Source organism: Gymnodraco acuticeps, unplaced genomic scaffold, assembly GCF_902827175.1.
Source record: "Gymnodraco acuticeps unplaced genomic scaffold, fGymAcu1.1, whole genome shotgun sequence".
NCBI classification, from domain to species: Eukaryota; Metazoa; Chordata; class Actinopteri; order Perciformes; family Bathydraconidae; genus Gymnodraco; species Gymnodraco acuticeps.
In genome coordinates, this window is record NW_022991286.1 from 2,452,166 (window position 1) to 2,478,947 (window position 26,782).

The following is a 26,782-nucleotide window of genomic DNA, read 5'->3' on the forward strand; positions in this document are numbered from 1 at the left end:
CTATCAAGGTCTGACCAAAAAAGCGAGCCTTCATGAAAAGAGGAAAATCTTTCCCTCTCTGAGTCTGCACTCTCGGACTTGTTACTTGGGTTTACTGAATCCCGTCTGCTCCGTCAGGTAGGAAGGCTTTGCACGAGACTCTTCTGGTGAGACGGAATGCATTATACATGTGAGAGAGACGGACAGAAACCGTGGCAGTACAGAAGCCTTGTCTGCTGTCTGCGCTTGTGCCCGACTCACCCCCCTGCTCCCTCGACTCCCCCCCCCCCCAACTCCCCAAGTGACCACAAAGCTGTTGCAGAAATTGATGGACGGGAGCAGATGAGAGACACTTCTCCACCACTTAAAGAGCCACCTCTGGTCTCTCCCCGCCATGTTGCAGTGCAGTGTGAGGGGAAAACAAACAGCACAGGCAATAGGAATAGTACATGTCCAATATTGACTTCCTATTGACCTGAAGCTGTCCATTTATTTTATTTTATTATTTATCAGGTTCTTAAATTAATATGCATAGATGGGAGGTGTCTCCCTTTAACGGTTACTTGGCAGCTTCTTTACCTTGTGTTTAGCAATGCTGTAAAAACTCCTGACCTTGCTAAGGCTTACCACCCTATATCTAGCCATTTTAACTGAACTTGTTTTGAGAATAATGTACTGATGATAGCTGTTGATGAAGCTTGTTTTAAGAAATCTTATTCTTATTTCAGGAATTCTTATTAAGTCTAATTATCTCACTGCACTGGCAGAATATCCCACTTGTTTCAAGTCTGTGTAAACAGACTTTTCTTCTTGTTCTTGTTTTAAGATGGACGTTATTTGCAGTGTCACATAGGTTGCAAAAGATAGCATTGCTATGTATTAAGGATATTGGTCAATAAATGATTAAACAGAACAGTACCTTGTAATGGAGATATTAGCATCTCTAATATGCAGAACGATTTTCTGTTTAGTTTTTTTATTTCAAACCTCATTTTTATATTTTGTGGCCATTTAAAAAAAAAAAGTTGCCATTCAATGTATTTACATTAGGTTATTACCTTTCTATGTATGCATTTGTTATTGATGGAGTCCTGCCATACCAGCGTGGGATGCAAATTACCTTCACATGAACAAGACATTCAGAGGAAACAATAAATGCCTTTCACTTTAGAAGCTTTTCTTTTCCTGTATATTGACAGCTTTCCTGCATTCAAATTAGACCGAATGCAACATTTTCTACAGCTTCTGTTTCATATTATAAGGGTTTACCTTGCAAACCAAAGGATAACTTTAATTCTGAGGCAGTACAAAAAAAAGTATTGTATTTGTTACAGAGGTAAGCCCTGACTGCTTATGAAGTTATTGGCTGTCATTTCAAACAACAAGGCGGTGCATTCTGTCATTTCAGTCTGGTCCTCTCTAAACAGCTATGCAGGAACAGGTTTCTCAACCGCCACATGTCGGAGCGATTAACTGTTGAAGGTGTCTTTACTTTCATTTTGATGGTGTCATTTTGATCCGAAAGCTGCATTCACGTGATACGCACTGCTTCATCTAATTGGTTGCGTGTTGAAAGGTCAGCGGTAACGAGGGGTAGCGCTTCTACGCGGCAATGCCAGCATAGAGAGGTTTCACCGCCTGTCACTCCGTGCATACAGATGTTATCAGGACTGACATCTTAACGATTGTTACTTTAGAGTAAACATGATAAACTTGACTGAAATATCTTGAAACATGATTTGCTCCTAGAGATAAACTCTCAACTTGTGGTAAACACTGTAGCTGTAAATGATGTTTTTACGAAGTGCATTTTGCATTTAAAGTTTAAATAGACCACAAATATGCTGTCTCTGGTCTCTTGGTTAGAATCTCAGTAAAATGGCTGCTGTTGGTTTATGTGCAACCTTCTGGGCATCCGTGATATAAAAAAACCCTGGTGTTGCATTGTGTGTTTATGTGAGGAAGGTGAGGAAAAGGTTAGTTTAGCCTGAAGGAGACCTACAGTGAGACTATAGCAATAAGCCAAACCACAAAGTCTGCTCTCTGCAGTACTATTAGCAGTTTATGGAGCTTGTAACAAAGAGGCTGTGCTGCATAACAAGATAAAAGGGAGATTTGATGGGATTGAAATTATGCACCTCATGATGAGATTACCCTTGTTTACTGGCGTTGTGTTAATTGTGAATTGCTACCTGTGAACAGGACGGTGATTATCTTTGAATTGGTCGGGATTTGCTGCAACCAGGGAAATTGTTTGTATTGTCCCTCGCCATCACAAAGTAGATTCAGCTGTGTCAGTCTACGAGGCTGCTGGCACCCTTTTGGACTGCGCAAACCCCGGCCAATGAGGCCTAAAATGTAAAGATTTACTGCTGCAACACCTCGGCCTGAAAGACAGCCCTTTTACTGAGGCGGCCCTGCGGGAGGGAGGCTGATGACTAAAGAAAGAGCTGGAAAAGAAAGTTGTGTATCAGTGTGGCTTAAAATGGAAGAAGTTACATGAGGGAAAAATAGAATTTGTGTTTATGGCGACGTACAGTCTACTCCTGCAGATTGCTAAAGGAAATATCCACTCTTTGTTTTTCAGTTTTTTTTATCATCATTCTCTGATGTTTCATGCTTTTCAAGAGCTTATTTATGATAAAACATTTTTTTTTATTTCCCACCCCCTTGACCAAAGCACAATAGAGTGGTGCAGGAATGAGTCCTTCAAGCCGGAAATCAGTTAGCACTTTCCCACTTCCAGTTCCCTCATCTCGAAGTCAACTATCTTTGAATGTCTTTGTGGTAAGGTGCCTGAAATATGGTTTATGGACAACACAAGCTTAAGAGCTATACGAAATAAAATACTTCAGTAATTAATTACCCAACTGGTGAATGTCTGTCCGAAGCTTCTATGCGTAAAACGGCTGTTTCTAACAAGTGACTGAATAAACGACTAAACGCCATCTTTCCGACACAAGTTCCCTTCGCCTAGTGTTGGGGATCAAGCCCCCAGAAAATGTCTGCAGTGGTCAAACGGTGGCACGACATGTTCTGTGTCAGTCTGTGTTCCCATTGACTTACATTTTGAAAGAGATGCTGAAAAAATCAGCTGATATCTTTTTGAAACTTAATGAACTACCCACTAAGACCATTTTTATAGCCCTTATTTTTAGACCGGCCGTGACGCTGTGGATTGGAGGCGGGGCTTAAGCAAAACGCAAGTGCGAAAGCTCTATGGATCCAGATATAGGTTTTTTTGTTCTCGATAGTCTGGCTATTTTGGCTTAATGTGCCACTGAGCAACTTTCATAGGAGTGATCGGGGTCATGCCTTCAACACACTGACTCTATACTGTTTTCTTTTTGCAGTTGCAATCGAGATTATTCCACCCCCATTACACATGAGGTTTATTCATTATATATACAATTTCTCAGCTGTTTGCAATAAACAAATTACAAACGAACTGTTCAAACAGTTCAATTAAACTAATATTATAAGGGTTTTTGTCAACATTTAACAGAAAATGCTACTTTAATGAGTACTGCAGTCTCAAAATATTCAACCCCTTCATGACATTTTCTAAGATTTCCTGATACTTGACTGCATCCATCGTGCCCTCCACACGCTGCAGGTTTCCAGAGCATCACTGAGCCAAGCCATGCTTCACTGTAGGCATGGTGTTCTTTTCAGCATATGCTTCATTCTTATTCCTCCAGACATACCGTTGATCCATAGGCCCGAAACGTTCCAGTTTTGTTTCATCACTCCACAGAACATAATTCCAATATCAATCAATCAATCAATCAATCAATCAATCAATCAATCAATCAATCAATCAATGTTTATTTATATAGCCCAATATCACAAATGTGACATTCGTCTCAGTGGACTTCACAGTTTGTACAGAATATCAGTATGACAATACGACACCCTCAATACTGTGGCATAGGGGTGTAACGGTTCACAGAAGTCACGGTTCGGTTCGTACCTCGGTTTGGGGGTCACGGTTCGGTACGGGTTCGGTACAACAAGGAAAAGCAAAAAAAACTCCCAAATGCATAATAATTTTTGCTGTTTATTTTTAACAGTAGTGCAAGTTTTGGTATGAAAATAAGGAACTCTAACATTTGGAATCATTAACTGTATTACACAGTTAAAAACAAACCACAAACAGTAACACACACACTCAGATGGCCATATTATTTATATTGGCTGATGTCAAACAAAAAGGTTAAATAAGCTGTACAACTAAAAAGAATGTCTTGAAAATATTAAAATAAATAATAAGAAAGTGTTTCAATCACAATCAATAAAAGGCAATACAGAACTGTATAACATCTCCTGATGTCAACATATTAAATAAATACAATGATAAATATAAAACAAAATAAAATCTGTACCTTTAGGAGCAATGTCTAACATGTGTAATTAACTTGTGAGTGTGTGAGGCCATTATGCCTAAATAAAGGTACTCAAGCTTTACTCTATTTTCAAGTTGTTCTTCAAAAAGATGAGTTTGTCTACGTTGTCAGTAGTGAGGGCAGATCTGTTGGCGGTAACTATGTCACCTGCCGTCGAGAAAACCCTCTCGCTGGGGACTGAGACTGACTCGGATGTGATTGAGCATGTTTGACGTGTTACCACTAGCATACCGCATCGCTGTCGAACAACGCTGACACACCGTCCTAGTCCGATCCACAACTCGCACCCCATCATTATTGTAGTCCATAGGGAATCCGAAATGTTCCCACACACCTGATTTAAAAGAAGTAGGTGGGTCTTCTAGCTCCTGTGTGTTTTGTGAACTCGCCATATTAGCTACTAACTGTTCTTCTTCATGTATTGTGTTCGTTTTGTTGTGTTTTGTTCTTGTTCGTCATTTGTTATTTACGGGCGGCTGGCTTTTAGGCGCAATACCGCCCCCTGGATTATATATAGTGTAATACTGCCCTGAGTGACAGACTTTTTTCCCACTCATTAAAAAAGGCGTATTCGCCGTGTGACTGCATGTGCCGAACCGTGACGTCCGAACCGTGACGTCCGAACCGTGACGGTACGGGACGAATACGGATACCGTTACACCCCTACTGTGGCATATTTATATGGGTTTGCGCATATTGGAGCCAACTTTTCTTGTGCTTTTCAGTCAGTAGTGGTATATGTCTTGGAGTTGAGGCAAGGAGTTTTTAGTATGTACCTTACTGTACAAACTGAAACCTCAGTGCCTGCTTCAACCCAGTCTTGCTGCAGGTGTTTTGCAGTCACCCAAGGGTTTTTGACCACTTGCGTCCTCAGGGATCTGGTGGCATGTCCAGCTAGTATAGCCACTGTTGCTTTAACTTTGAACTTGCGACCTATGCTTTTAATAGTATCTATAGAAACATTCAGTGCTTTTGCTACCCTTTTGTATCCTTTTCCTTGTTTATGCAAGGCAAGGATATATTCTCTGAACCTTTTGGACAATGATTTTGCCATATTTCTAACATGCAATCAAACGTCACTTTCAACAAACCCCTAGCCAGTCCAGGTATTTATGTGTTCAATCTCAAGCACACCTGAACTAATGAAGCCCTTGATTAGTTGCACCAGGTGTGCTTGAGACTGCAGTAGTCAATAAAAGTAGCATTTTCTGTTGAAAATGGATACAAACCCTTGTAATATTAGTTTCATTGGACTACTTGAACAGTTCTTGTGTAATTTTGTTTATTGCAAACAGCTGAGAAATTGTGTATTTTGCCTATAAACCTAATGTGCAATGGGGGTTGAATAATTTAGATTGAATTGTACATCCATGGTGGTGACGCGCAGCCATTGGACCATAGTTTGTTTATAACATTACCATAGTGGTTTACTTCTGGCGATTGCATTTACGCTTCAAAAATAATAAAGTGGTGTAACTGTGTGGAACATCTTGTTTAATAAACGTAAGTTCCACTGAGATGCAAACTTCCAGGTCGGCCTACAAAAATAAGTAATTACTGCACCATTCTATATATGTCTTGTTGCTGCTTTAAATATTCTTTGGCCTCTGTGATATTAATGTCTCTGTCTTTTTCTTTTCAATGCTTTCCTCATGGGATTATTGTTGAATAGTTGAAAAATAGTGGAGCCAAACCCTGATCTTAGCATCACACAAGCCCAGCAATGCATGCCCCACTGCCAGCAGCCGTTTAAATGTTTCAGGGTGAATATTTTATTAAACTCCAGTTCCTCTTTGCTATCAAAATGCCAATGTTTAAACAGCACTGTCATCCACTTGGTTGTGGTGATAGTAGAAAATAGGATTCAGGACTGGGTCTAGGGTTGCGTTTGATCACATCTGACAGGGGTAGCAAAGGTATTTGTTGTTTACTCCACACTGCGAGTCAGTAGGAAAGCGCAGAAAAAGCCTTTGAAGCAAAAAAGAGCCCTTTCAGAAGCCTGCCTCCTCGCAGATTCATCAATAAAAGATAAGGAGAGGAAAGCAGCGAGGAGATGAGATGGTGAGGCGGAGACAATAAAAAAGATGAGATAGCCTATTTCTTTTTATTGATCCATGGGCCCGATGGGAGGGGCTCTTAGTTAGGAATTAGTATGTGTTGCAGCAAGACAATGTTTCCCACATTTTACATGAAAATAGACGTGCTGTATATACAAATAACAACAAACTAATAGTCATTTTTCTTATTATCAGCTAATCATACAAGAAGAACATAACAAACTATAAATTGATCCTATTAACAAATAGTATCAGTAGCTCATTATTCTGTGCCATAGAGCTAGCAATTTCCCCATAGACCCCCATGTTAAAATGCAAAACTTTACAACAGAAATGTACATGTTCACAGTTTAAAAATAATTGTTTTGGTCTCTATAGCCAATCTATATCTATCTACAACTTTAGGTAGTTGTTTTTCTTATATAACCTAACCGTTTTCATTATGTGCATTAGCTAGGAATTAGACGCTGTTGTCACTACCAAGATGGGTCAAATAACAAAATCAAGGCTATAAGTAACACCTTTTTGAACAGTCACACATCACACATCACATCACACATCATTCAAATAACATTTTTTTTTTTTTTTTTTCATATTCATTATTTTATTAGTTTTTTATTTTGACAGTGTTCAAGCTCTACAGTGTGGGGGGGGCCTCAGGACTTATTTAGCATAAATACCTTAATGAGTTCCCATAAAGCCTTGACAACTGATTCAGCTGCTGTTGGTCTTTATCTTCGACAGTGTAGCAGTGCGACAGTTGGCTTGTTAAAGAAAGAACAGTGTGTCTTTAGTTTGCCGATTGCCAAGCTTAACTTTTCTGTGATTCAAACTGCATGTTTAGCTGATGATGTCTGCATTTATTCTTGTGACTGTCGGCAGATCACGTGTATTTCTTATATTCATCTTTCTTCCCGGGTGCGAAACTAATTTACAAAAGCACAAAAGCACAGATTGCATACATCTCGAGAGTTTCTCAATCTGCTTGCCTTTGCCTTAAGGTACATTAACCTGTTTTTGTCCCGCAGGCCAACCTGAACGACTCCCATAACCAGATGGTGGTCCACTGGGCTGGAGAGAAGAGCAATGTGATCGTGGCTCTGGCTCGAGACAGCGCAGGAGCCACCGGGCCCAAAACCAGCTCTGTGAGTACACCTGAACACAGCCCAGATACCAGATACTGGGAAACTAAAGCCAGCACATCCATAGCGACTTTCACACCAAGTACTTAGCCGGTACTTGTTCCCCCCAAACTCTTTAGTCCCTCGAACTGTCCTAGTAGATAGCGTTCTCACCGGAATAAGTACTTTTAAGGATTAGGCAAATGAAGCCGCTGACGTCACTTCTTCTTCTTCTGCTTTGGGTTTACTGGCCGGCCGCAAACAACTTCACGGTGTATACTGCCACCCCCACCCGCTGTACATGAGGCGTTTGTTCATCTTCCTCAGACATTATGGAGTTGACTGAAGTTGTGGTTTTTGTGCTCATGTTATACAGCTTGGTAACTGAGTTATTTAAGCCAACTAGAGATATGACACAAATGCGGAGCCACCAGTCAAATGCAATAGCATTCGACTGGTGACAAGTTAGTCTCTCTCTCCGTTGGTGCGCTGGGCTAATGCGAGCAAATAAAATGGCGGCTTCACAAAACTTTTCAGAGTTTTACAGGCCGCGGTTTGCAATTCGCCCAGCCAATCAGCAATTGTTAGCGTGGCCGGCACACCCACGAACCATTTCCTCCCCAGGAAAGTACTACCTCTCTAGCAGGGACTATCTGGGGGTGAAAAGGTTTGCGCGAACTAGGGACTAGGCCCAGATCCTTTTTGGCGTGACACCAAATCTTCCCCCCCTATCGGCCTAGTTCGGGGGGAAAAATACTCCGGTGTGAAAGCACCTCATAACTTCAACCTTAACCCCCCTATCCAGCTGTACGCTAGTCGCTAATTTCCTCCTATAAACCAGCAACAGAAGGTGTGTGTGTGTGTAACATGTTTCTCATGTTCCGGTAATGTTTTTATTGCTGAGCCTAAGATGAAGTGCTCCATCTGCTATTGCCACACACACACGCAGGCATGCACGCGCACACACACACACAGCATTTCTCTTCTTTATCAGTTTCTGTTTACCTTCCCTGCTGGGCCTCTCATCAGCTTTCAGAGCTTTCCTACAAAATACAAAGTTAAGAGACACAAAGAGTTTGTGTCCAGTAATGGTTTGCTTATGAGGGGTTTTAAGGCCAATTTGGTTTAAAACTGTTATCATGTATAGTACACGTCCATATTTTCCTCAAAGGTTCAAGAAACCTCAGAATTAAAGAACACAATGTTAGACGATCTGTTTTCACTAGCTTTAGGATATGTGCATCTGATAGCTACCAATCTGGCTGAAATAAACACAAGGAATACACACTACCCAGTGTGATCCAAAGTGTTGTGGTCTTCACAATTATAAAAATGAATATTCAAAAAGTATTCCATGGTGTTTTCTGACAGAGAAAACGGATATTTGTTGTCCAGAGCTGACGGTATTTCGACCGGACTTCTTTCTGTGGATTGATATGACTGCACATGGTCCCTTGATCCTCCTTTTTAACGGTCGTGTTATCCTTAGCTATGTCTATTAACAACCTCGGAAATGTCTAAATTGACTAATCAGAATTGAGTATTCAACCAAGCCGTGTAATACATTTGTAATAATATAGACGCCCTTGCATTTGAAAATTTGACAAATTCTGATATAAAATGATTATCAAGATTCTCCAATCCAGAGTTTTGTTTTAGGCAGGTATCACAATGTCGTTGTTGATTACTCCCTCTCCTCCCTTTTGTCTTCAGGTCTATGTGTCCTATGACTACGGTACATCCTTCACACTTCTCTCAGACAAGTTCCAGCTTTCTGGGATCAAGGCCAAGGACGGCAGCAAGCAGGTCATCTCCCAGTTCTACCACAGCCCCGCAGACAACAGGAGGGTGAGTCACTGCTGCTGGGCAACCACAGCAATTGGGGCAGGGTCAAAATAAATGCATCCATTCTTCAATGTCATGAGTTCCCATTTGGGTTATAGGTAACGTCAAAGACAATCGTTTTCCATCTTTTAACGATAAGATGAGATAAACCTTTATTTATCCATGCAGGGAAATTCAGGTATGATAGGGGCGACAGCAATAGGAGCAACTCACAGAAGAAGAGAGAATAACAAATGAAATGATTTAATAAATAAAATAACATGAAAGTAAAAGTACAAATAAAAATAACAACATTATGAATAGGTAAAACAAGGAGCAGTTGAATTTGCATACTTACAGATTTTACAGTGATGGATACTAGGGGTGTAACGGTTCACAGAAGTCACGGTTCGGTTCATACCTCGGTTTGGGGGTCACGGTTCGCTACGGGTTCGGTACAACAAGGAAAAGCAAAAAAAGGTTCCAAATGCATAATATTTTTTGCTGTTATTTATTTTTAACAGTAGTGAAAGTTTTGGTATGAAAATAAGGAACTCTAACATTTGGAATCATTAACTGTATTACACAGTTAAAAACAAACCACAAACAGTAACACACACACTCAGATGGCCATATTATTTATATTGGCTGATGTCAAACAAAAATGTTAAATAAGCTGTACAACTAAAAAGAATGTCTTGAAAATATTAAAATAAATAATAAGAAAGTGTTTCAATCACAATCAATAAAAGGCAATACAGAACTGTATAACATCTCCTGATGTCAAAATATAAAATAAATACAATGATAAATATAAAACAAAATAAAATCTGTACCTTTAGGAGCAATGTCTAACATGTGTAATTAACTTGTGAGTGTGTGAGGCCATTATGCCTAAATAAAGGTACTCAAGCTTTACTCTATTTTCAAGTTTTTCTTCAAAAAGATGAGTTTGTCTACGTTGTCAGTAGTGAGGGCAGATCTGTTGGCGGTAACTATGTCACCTGCCGTCGAGAAAACCCTCTCGCTGGGGACTGAGACTGACTCGGATGTGATTGAGCATGTTTGACGTGTTACCACTAACATACCGCACCGCTGTCGAACAACGCCGACACACCGTCGTAGTCCGATCCACCGTCCTCGTCCGATCCACCACTCGTACCCCATCGTTATTGTAGTCCACAGGGAACCCGAAATGTTCCCACACACCTGATTTAAAAGAAGCAGGTGGGTCTTCTAGCTCCTGTGTGTTGTGTGAACTCGCCATAGCTACTAACTTTTCTTCTTCATGTATTGTGTTCGTTTTGTTGTGTTTTGTTCTTGTTCTTCATTTGTTATTTACGGGCGGCTGGCTTTTAGACGCAATACCGCCCCCTGGATTATATATAGTGTAATGCTGCCCTGAGTGACAGAGTTTTTTTCCCACTCGTAAAAAAAGGCGTATTCGCCATGTGACTGCATGTGCCGAACCGTGACGTCCGAACCGTGACGGTACGGGACGAATACGGATACCGTTACACCCCTAATGCATACCCTTAGGCGCTTTCACACCGAGTATTTTGCCGTACTTAGTTCCTAGTACATTACATTACATTGCATTTAGCTGATGCTTTTATCCAAAGCGACTTACAATAAGTGCATTCGACCAGGAAGACACAACCTTGAAGAAAACAGAATCATATAAGTACATCAGGTTTCATAGAGCCAAACATTTCAAGTGCTACTCAACTGGCTATAGATAAGCCAGTCCTTTATTAGTATATAAGTGCTCTGTTAGCAGTTCTTTGTTAGTAATTCTATCGCTCGAAGTGGAGTCGAAAGAGATGAGTTTTCAGTCTGCGCCGGAAGATGTGCAGGCTTTCTGCTGTCCTGATTTCAATGGGGAGCTCATTCCACCATTTTGGAGCCAGGATAGCAAACCCACGTGTTTTTGCTGATGGGAACTTGGGTCCCACTCGCAGCGAGGGTGCAGCGAGTCGTTTGGCTGATGCAGAGCGTAGTGCACGCGCTGGGGTGTACAGTTTAACCATGTCCTGGATGTAGGAAGGGCCAGATCCATTCGCAGCATGGTAAGCAAGTACCAATAGCCGCATTCACACCGCAGGACTTTCCCTGGTACTTTGGTTCTTTAGTTCCGTTAGTACCAATAATGTCACGTTCACACCGCCGGGACTACTCAGTGCCGGGAACTCTTTTGGCCATTTTCAGTCCCTGCTAGAGAGGTGGTACGAACCTGGTGATAAAAGAGTGCCAATTTCTATTCTATTTCTATTGGCTGGGCGAATTTCAAACCACGCCCCGTTAGACTCTGAATTGTTTTTGTTAGGCAGCCATTTTTTTCCTCGCTACAAAACCACATCCACACCTGAGCGAGTAGTTTTTTTGTACTTTAAAGCAGTTATGACCACACGTACTACAACACCGGAGCGGTGGAATGATGAGGAAGTGTCGGCGCTTCTGGCAATTTACTCTGAGGATGGGATGCAGCAGCTTCTACAGAAAGCAGTTCCCAACTCCAAATGTTTTGAGCGATGTTCGCAAAAGCTACTTGAGCTGGGAATCGTGCACAGTGCACACGGATGCCGGGTAAAAATAAAGAAACTCAGGCAGGACTATAAAAAAATTAAAGACCACAATAATAAGAGTGGTAACGATTTTCTATTGTTATTATATATATATATATATATTGCCACTGTTTTTTAATACTGACACCTAACTTGCACTAAGGTGTGTCTGCTGCTATATATATTGCCACTGTTACATTGTTTTGAAACTACTTACACTTTATTTTACATTTCACACTTTTATTTAACTTCAATTTACATGCATACGACACACCTGGAACAGCGTGATGCCGTTATTGTTATGTCTTGACTGTGCAATAAAACAAACAAACTGGCGAAGCTTTATTTATTGTGTCCCACCCCAAATTTGCAGAATGGAAGAATGTGAGAGCAGACAGGTGTCGGTGGTTGAATTTATCTACAATGTTGCAACCTTGTGCAGCAATGGCAGGGGCAGAAACACAAGTCTTACACACATAAACACAAGTAATTTATCATGCCATTTGTTTTAGATAAATAAGGGAAAAACACCAAACAAGGGTTAATGTCCTTTTCCAAAATCAGCCTGAGGAGGTAATATATAATAAATACATAAAGATAAAGTCCATTGCTATAATGGGGTATTTTATTTGTAAATTACCCTTATGAACTCCATCATGTCTGAGGTCGGAAAGTGAACAAACGCCTCATACAGCGGGTGGGCTTTATACCCCCCCCCCCCCCCTCCCGTGTAGTTCTTCTTCTCTCGTTTTTTTTTGTACTCGCCGTGAAGTGGTTTTGCAGCCTGCCAGTAAACCCAGAGAAGAAGAAGACGAAGTGACGTCAGCGTAATCTTGCCTCAGGGAAAGTACTGCGGTGTGAATGCGATTGGCACTAGCCCCCTGGCGGATTCAGTGCCGTGGTACTTTAGTGCCGGCACTAAAGTACGGCAAGTCCTGCGGTGTGAAAGCGGCTGTTGTCTTGAAGTGGATTCTAGCAGTTACCGGAAGCCAGTACTTAGTTCATCGGAACTCTTTAGTTCCCGGAACTAAAGTTCAGATCGCTTTCACACCGGAATAAGTTCCTGGGGGAGGATTAGGCAAATTAAGCCGCTGACGTCACTTCTTCTTCTGCTTTGGGTTTACTGGCAGGCCGCAAACAACTTCACGGCGTATACTGCCACCCGAAGTCCCCGGCCGGAAGTCCCCGGAGTTAGGGACTGGCTTCAGTAGAAGCTGCTGGGACTCCCAGCAGCTTCTACTGAAGCCTTCCGAGTAAATCGCCAGAATGCCGAGACCTCCTCATCTCCACCGCTCGCCTTGTTTTTTTTTGTGTTGCCATAAGTTAGTCTCTCTCCATTGGTGCGCTGGGCTAATGCTAATAATGCTAATGCCAGCAAATACAATGGCGGCTTCACAAAACTTTACCGAGTTTTACGGGGCGTGGTTTGCAATTTGCCCAGTCAATCAGAAATTGGAACCTTTTTCTCCCATGAAAGTACCTGCTCTCTAGCAGGGACTAAAAAGGGGGTAAAAGTTCTCATGATCTAAGTTCTAGTTCCAGATATTTTTAGTGTGAACGCAAAATCCCAGGAGCTATCGGAACTAAAAAGGAAAAGTACTCCGGTGTGAAAGCGCCTCTTGTATTCCAGGGTACTGTTCATGCCTAATGAGTCACTATTAATATACCTCCTGCAGTCCCTTCCTCAACACAAACACATGATGTACTCAATTTAGAGGTATATGGATTTGTTTAGGCTCCTTTCAACATACACTTTTAGTTTTTGCAATTGAAGTTTGCACTGTTGGCTTGAACTCCTATATACTGTAGAGACATTCAAGGTTGATCAAGGCTGGGGTGTGTTTGAAACACACAATTGTTTGACACGTTCTGCAGCAAGTCTGAAGACTAAAGTATTTATAGCTGTGAATTGCCACACTTGAAATCGTGGCTAAAAGCCAGCAGCCATAAAGAGGGGCGAGACAACTCAATTGGGGATCATGACTTTTGGTCAACCTTTCCTTAAAGGCATTTATGGTTTGACAGTCCAATACGCACTTTGTTTAAAGCCCACTGCCTTAGGCCAGACAGGAGAACTGGAGAATATTAAACAAGTTTAATATTTACTTAAAGAGCACATATTATCTATTTTTCAGGTTCATATTTGTATTGTGTGTCTCTACTGTGACATGTCCCCGTGCTTTAATGTTCAAAATCTCTTTATTTTCTACATACTGCCTGTGCTGCAGCACCTCTTTTCACCTTCTGTCTGAAACCAGAGCCCAGTCTGTTGTGATTGGTCAACCGCTTAGAAATGCGCCCCTCCCCTTAGCCTATCACGTTCAATAGCCTCATCCCAATACCCCTCCTCGACTCCTCTCTTCCCCTCCTCCGGGACTTGACCCGGAATTCGATCAAGACACGCCATGTTGAAGGACGTCCCAATAGCTGAAATGCACATGGAGGAGTCGAGGAGGGGTGCGGGAGGAGGGGTGCGGGAGGAGGGGTGCGGGAGGAGACGAAAGGGAGGATACACGCGAGCAGACTACGCGGAAGTGCTTTCACTACTCTTGTATAAAAGCCCCGCCCCCACCTTCACAGCTGGTCGATTTCAACAGAGGAAAACCGACAACTGGAAGATGAGTGGAAAAGCGTCACATAAATGTATAAGTGCTCACAGCTCCGTGGGAATTATTATGTGCAATTCATTTCTAAAAGGCTTTCACATTACTATAATTATATTTTTATTTAAATGTAGGCTACATTTTACACCAAAACGGAACACAAAAGCAGGACCAACCATCATACATTGAATTCCTTGACTAACAAGAAAAAGATTCGTTCATTTAAATAAATATTTAACAACAAATGGGCCGGTTCTAAGGGGTTATTCAGTTAAGCCCGATGAGAGGGGATACAGCTGTGCACATGTCATCATTAACAGACGTAGTTTAAGAGTGACGTTTGAGTGAACGAGGACATCCCAATTAATACCCGAGGACTCCTCTGTCCTCGCGTCACCTCCTCGTGTCTCTCGCTCGCATCTTACGGAGGCGGAGCTAAGACGCAAGGAAGGGAAGCGAGTGAGGGAAAGGAGGAGTCGAGGAGGGGTATTGGGATGAGGCTACTGTGTTGAAGCGCTAGACAATAGCAGCGCAAGTGTTTAATAGTGATTGTGGAAGCTATTCAGTATTTTTCACATTTATTTAATGTATTTATTTGGTATTTTTTGTTTTGTAGAATTAATTAATTTACAGCCATATTATTTAAGTTAAGTTGTGTTCCAGCTAAAATGCTTTTATTTTGAAGGTGATGGGTCAATTTGGGCACACAGCTGGGTTTATTTAAGTCAATCAGGGCACAGCAGCAGTCAGTGGGCACCGGGAAGGTCTATGGTTTTGTACGAGTATCAGTATCAGTATCAGTATCAGTATCAGTTCAGCAAACATTTCAACACCTTTTGCTGTATTGTTCTTGCCAAGGTGAAGCTAATAAATACCACGAAAATGTTGATTCCTTGTCTGGACAATGAACTCATTACCAACTCATGATCTGCGTAAGATCCACTATACCTGGTGCCTCAGTGGCCTTTTGAAGTTTTATTGTTGTTGACAAATAGCCACTACAGTGATGTCATTATGTTACGGAAGAAAATAAAGGAGTCTAATGGAGGTGTTTCAGGCAGGGGGTGGGGAGTGTGTGGGAGAGAAACTCCCTCTGGAGGGAACTTTTAGTCTTTGCAGACCATTTACATGCACAACAACCTGTTTAACACACTACAGGAAATGGAAAACCACTAAAAAGCATAATAGGTACCATTTGTTCTTTGTAAATACTCCTTCATAATGAGCCACTGAATGATCCGCATGGTTCTGATGCAGTCCTTCACCTTAAAAGCAATTTTAGCTTAGCCTAAAGTGAAGCTTTAAAATGCGAGTAGTTTATGCAAATGAACCTCATTCAAACCCCCTACACGCTGACAGGAAATGTGCGGGAAACCAAACATTGTCATATGCTCATACCACCACATTGAATCAGAATTTCAGGTTTATTGCCAAGTAGGTTTACACATACAGGGAATTTGCTTTGGTGTTAAGTTGCATACATAAACACTGTAAGAGGAATTAAGTCGTAAGAAAAGAGGCAATTCTAGAACAGTTATAAAAAAGATATTTGAAAAAATACTGCAACATTAAAAATGCTAACACGACGCAATATAAATATAAATTTCAGCGTGCGGCCCATGTTCTGGGAGTCCGCCCCCCGTTGGCAAAACAAATCTTTAAAAATATACAATATATTACAACTTTAAAGTGGAGAGCTGTCCAGATTTTAAAAGAGTGTCAAACAGAAATTAGCTAAATATTAATTAGGATGTGCATGGCTCACAGTATTAACACGAACAACATATGTTCACATGAAATACATATTAACAATGATAAGGTGGCCTGAAGCCTTCCATTGTTCTTTGTTGGCAATTAATGATCATTAGAATTCTGTATCGTTATTACAGGATTTTATCTTTCACCAATTAGCTGCTGTGTTCCAGAAGAGCAGGGAACACGGCATAAAAGCCACATCTCTGTGTTTGGATAACACACATGGCTTCACAGGCGTGACATTTGTCGGGCTCAGGTGGGTTCACTATGAAAGAGTACAGCAACGGGGGGGTAGTGGAGGAGAGGAAGTAAACAGATGAAGCGATGGTGCTGTACAAATATAGGTTACGCAGAAAGAACAAAGAGCAGGATCCCCAATGGGTCTGTGGATAATCTCAGAAAGCACCTGAAGTCCAAGAATCTAGTTTACAAAGCTTCACCATGTTTGGCCAGTTGTTCTTTGTATCAGTAAAGTGAGTCAGAAGCTGACCTGAAATGCACCTGATCACACAATAGTTTAGAAACTAAACTCTCTTTGTATTGGACATTGATCTCATCCATAATGTCAGTAGCTTGAATGACCAAATTCTGAAGACTTATGGCGCGTTTCCACTGCAGCGGGTAGCTCGCTTTAAGCGTGCCGAGCTGTGCGGGACCCGTTTTTGGTTGCGTTTCCACTTGGCCTAGTACCTGGCTATATAAATGATGTGGGTCAAAGTATTGATGCCTCTGTACATCTATATGCAGATGATACTGTTGTGTACTGTTGTGCTAGCACTGTTGCCCTTGCATTTGAATGTCTGCAGTCTGCTTTTGACACTTTTCAGTCACATCTGTTCCACCTTAGGTTGGTGTTAAATTCAGAAAAGACAAAAGTCATGTTGTTTTCCAATAAGAAAAAGTTACCAACTGTTCTTCCCTGCATCATGTCTGCACAACATAACCCCATTGAAGCTGTTAACACCTACAGATACTTAGGCATCACTATAGATGAAAATCTCTGCTTCAAACCACATATGGACAATCTCTTAAGGAAATTGAAATTAAAACTGGGATTCTTTTTTAGAAATAAGGCCTGCTTCTCCACAAGTGCGAGGAAACGGCTTGTAGCTGCTACATTTTTGCCGCTCTTGGACTACGGGGATGTTGTGTACATGAACGCCTCAGCTCACTCCCTTCATCTGCTGGACGTTGTTTCCCAAGGGGCTCTGAGGTTCATAACCAACTGTAAACCCCTCGCACACCATTGCACGCTGTACGCTTTAGTCAACTGGACATCATTATCAATGCGCAGATCTCTGCACTGGTACAAACTCATCTATACCGCTGGACTGCTGCCCCTCTACATATCCACTTACATATCACACAAACAGTACAGCTATAGACTACGATCTCAAAATTACATCACTCTGTCCGTCCCCTCAGTACGCACGGTGCTTGGGAAAAAAGCCATATCATACTCTGCCCCCTCGACCTGGAACTCACTTCAGCAGGAACTTAAGCTGACCACTTTGATACCCATCACGGATTTTAAACTCATTTTAAAAAAGCTGGAGAAATCATCTGTGGGTGTTTGCACTTGCTATATCTGACTACTGTATATGGATTTTAATGACTACTTTTTTTACGATGTTGTATTTTAGTGTTGCCTCTGTGTTTAGTGTCCTGTCTGTCTGTAACTTTGTGTGGTAGTGTTACCACTGACAGGTCTCTCTTGAAAATGAGACCTTGTGTCTCAATGAGATCTACACCTGTATAAATAAAGGCTAAATAAAAAATAAAAAAACTTCTTTCCACGATGTGCTACATGAGAAGATCCTTATCATTTACATGTCTTTGTGGTAGTGGAGGGAGGAAGTTATTAGCCTATCTTAGCATCAAAACTCAAACTATGTGGTAAAAGCTACCCTGGTGCTCTTCAGAGATATAAATCATTCTATAAAGCTCAAACGTTTGTTTTACATTTCTGTTATCAACAGTTTGAAGAATTGAGATAGGTGAAACAATGAGCTTTAAAGGTTATTTTGTCATGCTAAGCTAGCTCCAGCTCCATACTCACGTACACAAACATGACAGTTGTATCTTTCTTCTGATCTAACTCATACAGAAAGCAATATAGATTATTTCCTTAACTGTTTAACGATGTATTTGAGATAGCTTGTAGTGATAAGGGTAAGTCAAGTTTAATTCCAAGACCCTGCTGGTTGGATTGAAGCCAACATTGGTAGTACTCAAAGAATAGCTCTCATATCTTCTCAATGCACATAAATGGGTTCAATCAATGTATTCTAGGAAAGTTAAACATTCACACATTTGCAATTGCTCTGCATTACAAAATGAACCAATCCCTGATAGAAATACTACTTTTAGAATATTTTAAATATAAATGTAGATTTTGTCACAACCTAGCTTAATATAGTCCTGTTAATAGAACTTCTTAACAGAGGAAAGTTAATGTTTTTGAACTGCTTCCTAGTTATTACTCAGTATACTGCACCTCTGTGAACACTTGAACAGCCTCTATTCCCGGTGGGACTGAATTAGCAAAGCTCCCTGTACATTAGTGATCTGGCACCTCAGCTTTCCACCGCAACACTGCACTCAGACATCGATGGAGCACCTAAGAAACACTTAAGCACACTTTTGCTTCAGTAACTTGTGTCTTCTGAACCTAATGGAGCTTAATGGAGCAGTCTTACACTTTGACAGAGCTTTTCTCATATAAACCAAACAGGAATCACTGTGTAAATTCACAAGACGAATTTGAAAATGTTTAGTTTTGAATCTGTATATTGAGTGACACACTACCAATTTCACACACAAAGTTTGGCTTACTTGTCATGGTTACTACTATTCAGACTGTAAAAATAACTTTGATAATGTCCTAGTGGTCATCAGGGTTGGAGAAAACACATTCATAAAAGAAAGCTTAAGGTTGGCATTTCAAAGACATGGGTGTTACCCAGACAGGGAGGGTCTAACAAAAACATGCTTTTGAGTTGAATAATGGGACATTTAGGATCCAATGTTTTTGCAGTTTATACTGTAATGCGCAATTAGGACATTAGAACCTAATGCAATACAAAATATATGTTTTGCGAGTTTTCCAGCATTTTAATTTTCAAACTATATAGCTAGGGCTATTAGCCACTTTTTTTTTTAAAGAACCCAACAATTCTGCGGTTTTTTATTTTAATAATGTCTGAATGACAGGCTTGGAATCGTCCTAGAGGATATATTAATTGTAAGGTAGCAGTGTGCTGTTCCATGCCTACACATTATTGAGTGGCATTGAGAATACAATGACACAGCACATCAAAGCGAGCTGAGAACAGTAGGATTAGCACATTACATAATCTAACTTTGTAAGTAAAAGGACAGGGGAATATGTGCTCATGGGGTTATACATCTTTCAGTATCTCTTAAATTAATATTTAGGCCACCATAATATTCTAAATCGTAAATTGAATCTGGATTCAGTTTATAGGGGTGCTTAGGATCTAGGATCTACTTTAATTAGCTATGTAATAAAGGCAGTGTGGTATGAAAACAAGGGTTAGGGTTGAAATGCATATCAACTGATTTGACTTGGTGTGAAGGATTTCTGTAGCATTTTAAAATACATTTTGGGACGATATTAATCAATTAAAGGTGGGTAAGTAAGTATGCACCTAGAAACATCCCCGAGGCACTATTACAGTAACTAAATACGTCTTGATACGAAAGAGTATCAAGGCCAGGCAAAAGGTGGGGTTAAATGAGGATGTTTTTTGGGGAGATTTTGAATATATGAATTGAAACGTTGAGAATTAAGTAGGGATGCACGATATTGGTTTTTTGAAACCGATACCGATAACTTCCTGCTTCTCAAGACCGATAACAAAAAAAAATGTACGCCACTAATTATTTTAACGCGATTAACGCATGTGTATTTTTTTTCCTTGGCCGCCCCGTAGTTTCAGAGCGCATCGAGTTTAAAATACCATCTACAAGCTGATGCTGACAGCCCCGCTCCTGCCGCCCGCTTGTGGCAGACCACACTTCCACGCTCACCGGCCATCTGGAGGACCGGGAGGGTGTGTGTATGTGTGGCCCGAGCGAGCGAGAGACCTTACGTGCATTGTTGTTGTTAGCATCTGGTGCTAGCTAGCTGCGCTAACGGATATAAGGAGCTGTTTAAATGAAAACAGAGGAGCGACATTTCGCCACAACTGCGCCGAGCACTTGACTTTATGCAGGAAGCCAGACAGTGGGACATTGTACGAAAAGTCAGCACACTCAGCACGGATAGTGCGCAACATGATTGCAGCGTCCAGGCAGCTCCCGTTCGAGCATATGCCTTGAGTTGCACATAGCTCCAACGCCCATACCACCGACGACATGTTTGTTTACTGTCCTGGCTTCACGGCCGCACACCATTTACGTCACAGCCAGGCATGAGTTAGGGAGCGCTGGATTTGTGAAGAACTCCCCTCTTCCTAAACCACTAATACCACAGTACTGGCAAAACGGGAGGAGCCGAGTGAAAAACAAGCACCCCTCATCCCAATCCACCCACACCGCAGTATTTTTATTTATTTTTTACCCAAAAAATATATTTTATATTATCGGGGCTATTAATACTGGTATCGGGTTTATCGGGATGACGTCATAATTCCTAATATCGGGCCGATAATTATCGTGCATCCCTAGAATTAAGTCAAACTTTCAGTTTATTCACTAATGCGAGTAATTTGTGTTCCGTAAACTCATACTTTAATCTTGAAAGGTTTACCTTTATTAACAACATTTAGACTTTGTTCTAAAAAAATGTTTGCCTTAAAGGTGGGGTAGGTAAGTTTGAGAAACCGGCTCGAGATACACTTTTTGTTATATTCCATGGAATGCTCTTAACATCCCGATAGCAATGAATATCTGAAGTGCTTTGACAAAAAATCCATAAAAAATTTCATCTGTGGAAGCCGTAGTACTGTAAAAAGCATGACCAATCATTTTAGCCGGCCCGGCTAAAGTAACTGGATGGCCTACCTGCCTGTCAGCCTTCCATCTGTGCACAAACTTATCTCGTGCCCTCATTGGTCATGTGCGCGTTCGTGTGTGTTGGAGGAGGGGCTCTGTGAGGAAGTGGCAGATTTGTTGCGGCTGTGTATTTTCAAATGATAGCGCACTCGAGCTGGTTTCTCCAAAATGACCTACCCCACCTTTAAGTTTAAGAGTCTTGTTTCTTACATGGAATAGATTCCCCCCACTCTTTGAAATTTTTAAGACTCTACACAATTCTGAGTACAAATAATCCAAATTAGCAAAGATATAATGTTTAATGTCTTGTCGTGAGTTAAAGTTTGTATTCTCTTCTTCTTCAGTACCTTTTTGTGGACTCTACCAACAACTACCTGTGGAAGACCTTTGACTTCTGTAAGAGCGTGCAGGGCTTCTCTCTGCCCTTCAAACCCACAGACCTGCTGCTCCACAGCAGATCCTTCAACCTGGTGCTCGGCTACGACAGCTCCCATCCAAACAAACAGGTACCGACTCCACCCTGCATCTTATATGTGAATGACACAGGAAAATTCAGTATAAATCCAAATTCACGAGACCGCTTTAAAGGTGTGAAAGGTGCGCTGTCTTTCTGCATTTTATTCACTATTCTTCTATAGACTTTTTTCCAACTTCTATACTTACACTGTAAGCGCTTTGAGCACCAGGAAAAGCGCTTTATAAATGTATTATTATTATTATACCACCAGACGTTATTATTTTATGTTAAAGCCAAAATCTTATATGAGAAACTTAACATTTAAAAATACAAATACCCTTTTCTACTTATGCAGTTACCAAGAGAAGAAACTATTGGCTGCGTAGATTTTTCCACGGAAGCTCTTTTTGGTTTCCTTGATTCAAGCACAATAGCAGAAACGGGGCTTTCCAGTGTTCTTTTTGTAACATGTGCACGAGCCAAAACGAAAGAATGAGCATGACCTACATTTTTACTGTACACCATCCCCCTCTCCTCTTCCCTCCCTCCCCCCTCCTCCCCCTCTCCTCTTCCCCCCCTCCCCCCTCCTCCTCCTCTCTCTTCCCCCCCCTGTAGCTGTGGAAATCGGACGACTTTGGGGAGACATGGGTGTTGATCCAAGAACACGTGAAGACCTACTTTTGGTAAGACAACCGCTGTCTCAGCTCACAAGTGTGTATCCTGAATGTTAAAGAATGTCCCTAACTCTGTGCTGTTCTCAGTATACATGTATGGAGGAAAGGGGATATACAACCTTTCAGAAAATAACAATTAAATCAGGATCTCTGAATAGGTATGTTTCCAGTCAGCATTAAATGACTAGCAAACTCTGTCCCCATAAGCTTAAGTGTGATAAATACTAGGGCTGAACGGTATACGTGTCATGGCGATAACCGCGATATGCGCATGCGCGATATTCACACCGCAGGGACGTGCGGTTTTATTCATTTAAAAAAAACAAAACGCACTTTAGCACAGAATTCAAAATAAAGATACCCTTATTACTTATCGAAACTGCACATACAATATATCCGAATAAAGCTGAGACTCCACAGATTATTTAAGTATAGTATCTAAGCGATCCGATCTCGCAACAGGGGAAGCAAACACAGACATCACAACACGTACCTTTTACGGAGCTTTTACGGGAGATCGTCTCACCGTAGCATTAAAACGAGAAAAAATGCGGCTGAATCGGTTGATCCATAGGTTGATAATGTATCTGTGGCTTTGAAGCAATTGTTTATAATCCATAATTCCATTTTTCTGTAAAAATCGGAGCACAAAAGTTAGCTGCTAATGGTAGTTACCAGAGTGTATGCAGCTTCCGGTTTTGACTACGCGTCACTCTCACTCCTTATTTGGTAATGTGTGTGTGTTAGACTGCGCTGGACTGCCGCATAGCCAAGACCGGAAGCAGCTAACTTTTGCTCTGCGATTTTTACATACAAATGGAATTATGGATTATAAATGAAATAATTTTTTTATACAGAGACGTTAAAAACCTATGGATTAACCGATTCAGCTGCGTTTTTTCTCGTTTTAATGCCATTGAACACGTCTTTTGATCAGATTGACAGCTACGGTGAGACATCTCCCCTAGAAGCTACGTAAAGGTACGTGTTGTGATCTATGGTTGTGATGTCTGTGTTTGCTTCCCCTGTCTGAGTTCGGATCACTCAGTGATGATACTATATACCTAAATAATCTGTGGAACCTCAGCTTTAATCGGATATCTTGTATGTGCAGCTATGATAAGTAATAATGGTAGTTTTATCTTGAGTTCTGTGCCAAAGTGCGTTTGCCCTTTTCGCTCAGGGGTCATTTAGATGCTTCTTATGAGACTTGTGTTTTGTTTTGGTAAAAATGGTTTGTATTGTCAGTTAGCTGAGATTATTTCCGTTAATCTGGTATAACACATTAATAGGTTCTTAAATATTAAGATCCCCTGAGACACAGTGTCGTGAAAAAAAAAAGTAAAGTACCCGCCGGGACTTTAAGGCTTAAGAGGTTAAAAAAAAATATATATATATACCGCAGGGGGGGAAAAAATCGCGATGTCAGTTTTTTTCAATATCGTGCAGCCCCAATAAATACTCACATTTTCTTTGTTGAATTATGGCTGAATGGTCATTAAATAAGGATTTTCACTTTTACAAAAATGCAGCAACTCATCACCCCATTAATTATGAATCTAGGCTAAAAAACGATTTTGTTCAGATGTTAACCCTCAATTTTAACGTTAACATTTTTAGTTCAGTGGTTGGAGCTGGTGGCCTGTCTTTGACAGTTATTTTGCAAATCTAGGATCATTTTTATTTAGACACAACCTCCTATTAATGTCAAAAGCTCTGCCAAATTTGCAGTGATCTTTTCAAAAAACGAAATAAAGGAATAACACATTTCCACCCATTCCGAGCTGCAGAAGATTGCATTTGTTCCATTAAAAAAGTTATTCAAAGGTGATTTTAAGTGACACAACCTTGCAAATACAATCGCGGACATATTTGATTAATTTGATGTCTGTTTCAATGTTGATCATATTCACTGTAAGTCTGTTTCCGGGAAGGTAAGTAAATGGTTTTATTGTTTGAGTTGCTCAACAGGCCCAGGGGCCTCATTTATAACGCCGTGCGTAGGATTCACGTGGGAAGGTTGCTTACGTAGTAGAAATCCAAAAAATAGGTACAGAAATGTTCCGACATTTTCCGATTCACCAAACATTGCATACCGGCGAGGAAAGTGCGTACAACACTTCCTACGCCGGTTTCCCTTTATAAATCACAATCAACTCGAAATGCGGTGCAGCTTTTGCGGGCTTCACGTAACGCCCATATTTGCCTATAAATAGTCAAAGAAACGCCCATTCATTCTGACTGACTTTAGGAAGAAGATCGCAGGAAATGATGACAGAACAGCTAAAAAAGACATCTCACACCGTGTCAGATTTTGGTTATTTTGGGGAGGTCGAGATAAATCATATTGTTTGGTGGATGCCGTTTGAACCAGAGCAGCAGCATGGAGGTCCGATCGTCACCAAAATAAATAAATAAGTGGTCCGAAAAAAGTTAATGACAAAAAAAATACACATAGCCTTCCTCAGGCAGTGTGTTTGTACCGGGGACAGGAGACCCCCCCTTGATGAGAAACTGTAAGAAATGATCGGGGAATCCCTCCGGAGTGGAGTCATGACGACTGGATCTGAATTATTGTTTTGTATTTGGTGGTTTGTGTCCCAGCTGTCGATCAGCTGTGCGCAGCGTCTCCGCTGCCCCCCGCAGCAACCCTATATCCACCAGTTAAAGGAAATACAACTAATGTGTTGTGTTATATTTGCTGTACAATTTACCACATATGGTGTTCTTAGTTTCCATACCTCCTGTGTTTTACGAGCGACTTATCAAGTCTTGACATGACATACGTCATAAAACACGATTAAACATGATAGTATATAAAACCATGCTCGTATCTACAACCTATAGAAATGCAAAACGGCGTCAGTTTAGACGTAATTCTGTCCTCCTGCTTACCGCATCATTTATGAGAAAACATTTCATTACATTAACACAACATATTCGAGGTGGTTTTAAATAACATATCCGTATTTATTTATTTCTCCAAGTTATGTGTTTGTGTGCACTGAGGAGTCTCAAACAGGCGTTTGTTTAATCATTGTAAGATTGGCTTTAATCAATGTTTGAAAATGAATTCTTCATATATGATAAATGAGAGGTAACATTTTATTTATGGTATTATTTCCACATATTTCTCTCCATTCTTCCTTCTGCCAACGGTGTCGCAGTTTCTCGTTTCTCCCGTTGTTGTGCTTAGTGCGTACGCATGGGTTAGAGTTTGCGTGGAGGACCGCACGTTTTCCCGTCAAGTTAGTATTTTATAAATCGCAAACATTGCGTAGAAACTGGCGTACGCCATTTTTTGAGCGTATATCCCTTTATAAATGAGGCCCCAGACCTTAAAGCTGAGTGGTTCATGTTCACTTATTCAAATTCTTTCCGTCTGAGTGAGAGCTCCTACAGTGGCCCTACTAATTCTTCTCAAGGAAAATTGACGGATCAGCAAATGATCATTGATTGGAATTGACCTTTAATCTGAATTTAAATGTATTTGACATCTCCTTTTCAAAGCGAGTCTATCCACTTTAAACCAGTCAGAAGAGCATAGAAGGAACAAATAAAATTATAATAAAACAAAACAGCTGTTTATTTTTGGACACGTTCATGTAGCAAAGCATTTCTCATAGTTACAAGCTGATTGAGAAAATATGATGTCACGTCCTTGTTATGTTTTTGCTTGACGAACCATGAAGAGACCCTTCAAAGTGATCTGAAAAGAAGATGTGCTTTTTACAAGACATGATTCAGCCCTCCAGTTCATTTCCTGTAGTCCTCAAGCAGCAGCAGCTGCACAGAAGTAAAGTAGAAACAAACTCTCTTAGCTTCAGCAGCGGAGGAGATCAAAGGTGATCCATATCATCTTGGATCACAGTGAGAACCAGCCGCCCCTCCTCTGTAGGCTGTTTATATTTCATCAGTGCATCAATATGAACATGAATGTCAAAGCCTAACATCAAGCGGTTATACTCTACATTGAAGCCCAGAAGTGATGGCTTCTCACCGTCACACCTCTCATTAGCAGAAGTAGAGCGGGGTGTGAGAAATGTAACTACAAAGCAAGTCGTGTGAATAATATCAGGAATGACATATTCAAGACGACTTGAAACACTAGCGATGTCTTGGTCAGGTTTGTAGGCCTCCATCCAGATCGGAATCATTTTAATATTTAGTATATACCTAACCCTAACCCTAAATTAAATAAGATTAAACATTTATTATTATATTATTGACCACTACGCTTTTTCAAAAGCTACAAGATCAAAATACTGAAGGTCCTGGCTGAAAACACTAAATCTGACATATTTAAAAGATTGATTTGATATG

At 40.8% G+C, this 26,782-nt stretch overlaps 1 protein-coding gene across 2 annotated transcripts in view; it reads left to right on the forward strand.

The window, feature by feature from the left end:
- The window catches only part of sorl1 (sortilin-related receptor, L(DLR class) A repeats containing), a 164,666-nt gene that overhangs the window by 19,398 nt on the left and 118,486 nt on the right, over nt 1–26,782 (forward strand). For both annotated transcript variants that reach the window (XM_034239940.1, XM_034239941.1), the window contains exons 2-5: nt 7,471–7,587; nt 9,277–9,411; nt 21,673–21,834; nt 22,401–22,468. In XM_034239940.1, coding sequence (XP_034095831.1) covers nt 7,471–7,587; nt 9,277–9,411; nt 21,673–21,834; nt 22,401–22,468 — 482 coding nt within the window. The remainder of the gene's footprint in view (nt 1–7,470; nt 7,588–9,276; nt 9,412–21,672; nt 21,835–22,400; nt 22,469–26,782) is intronic.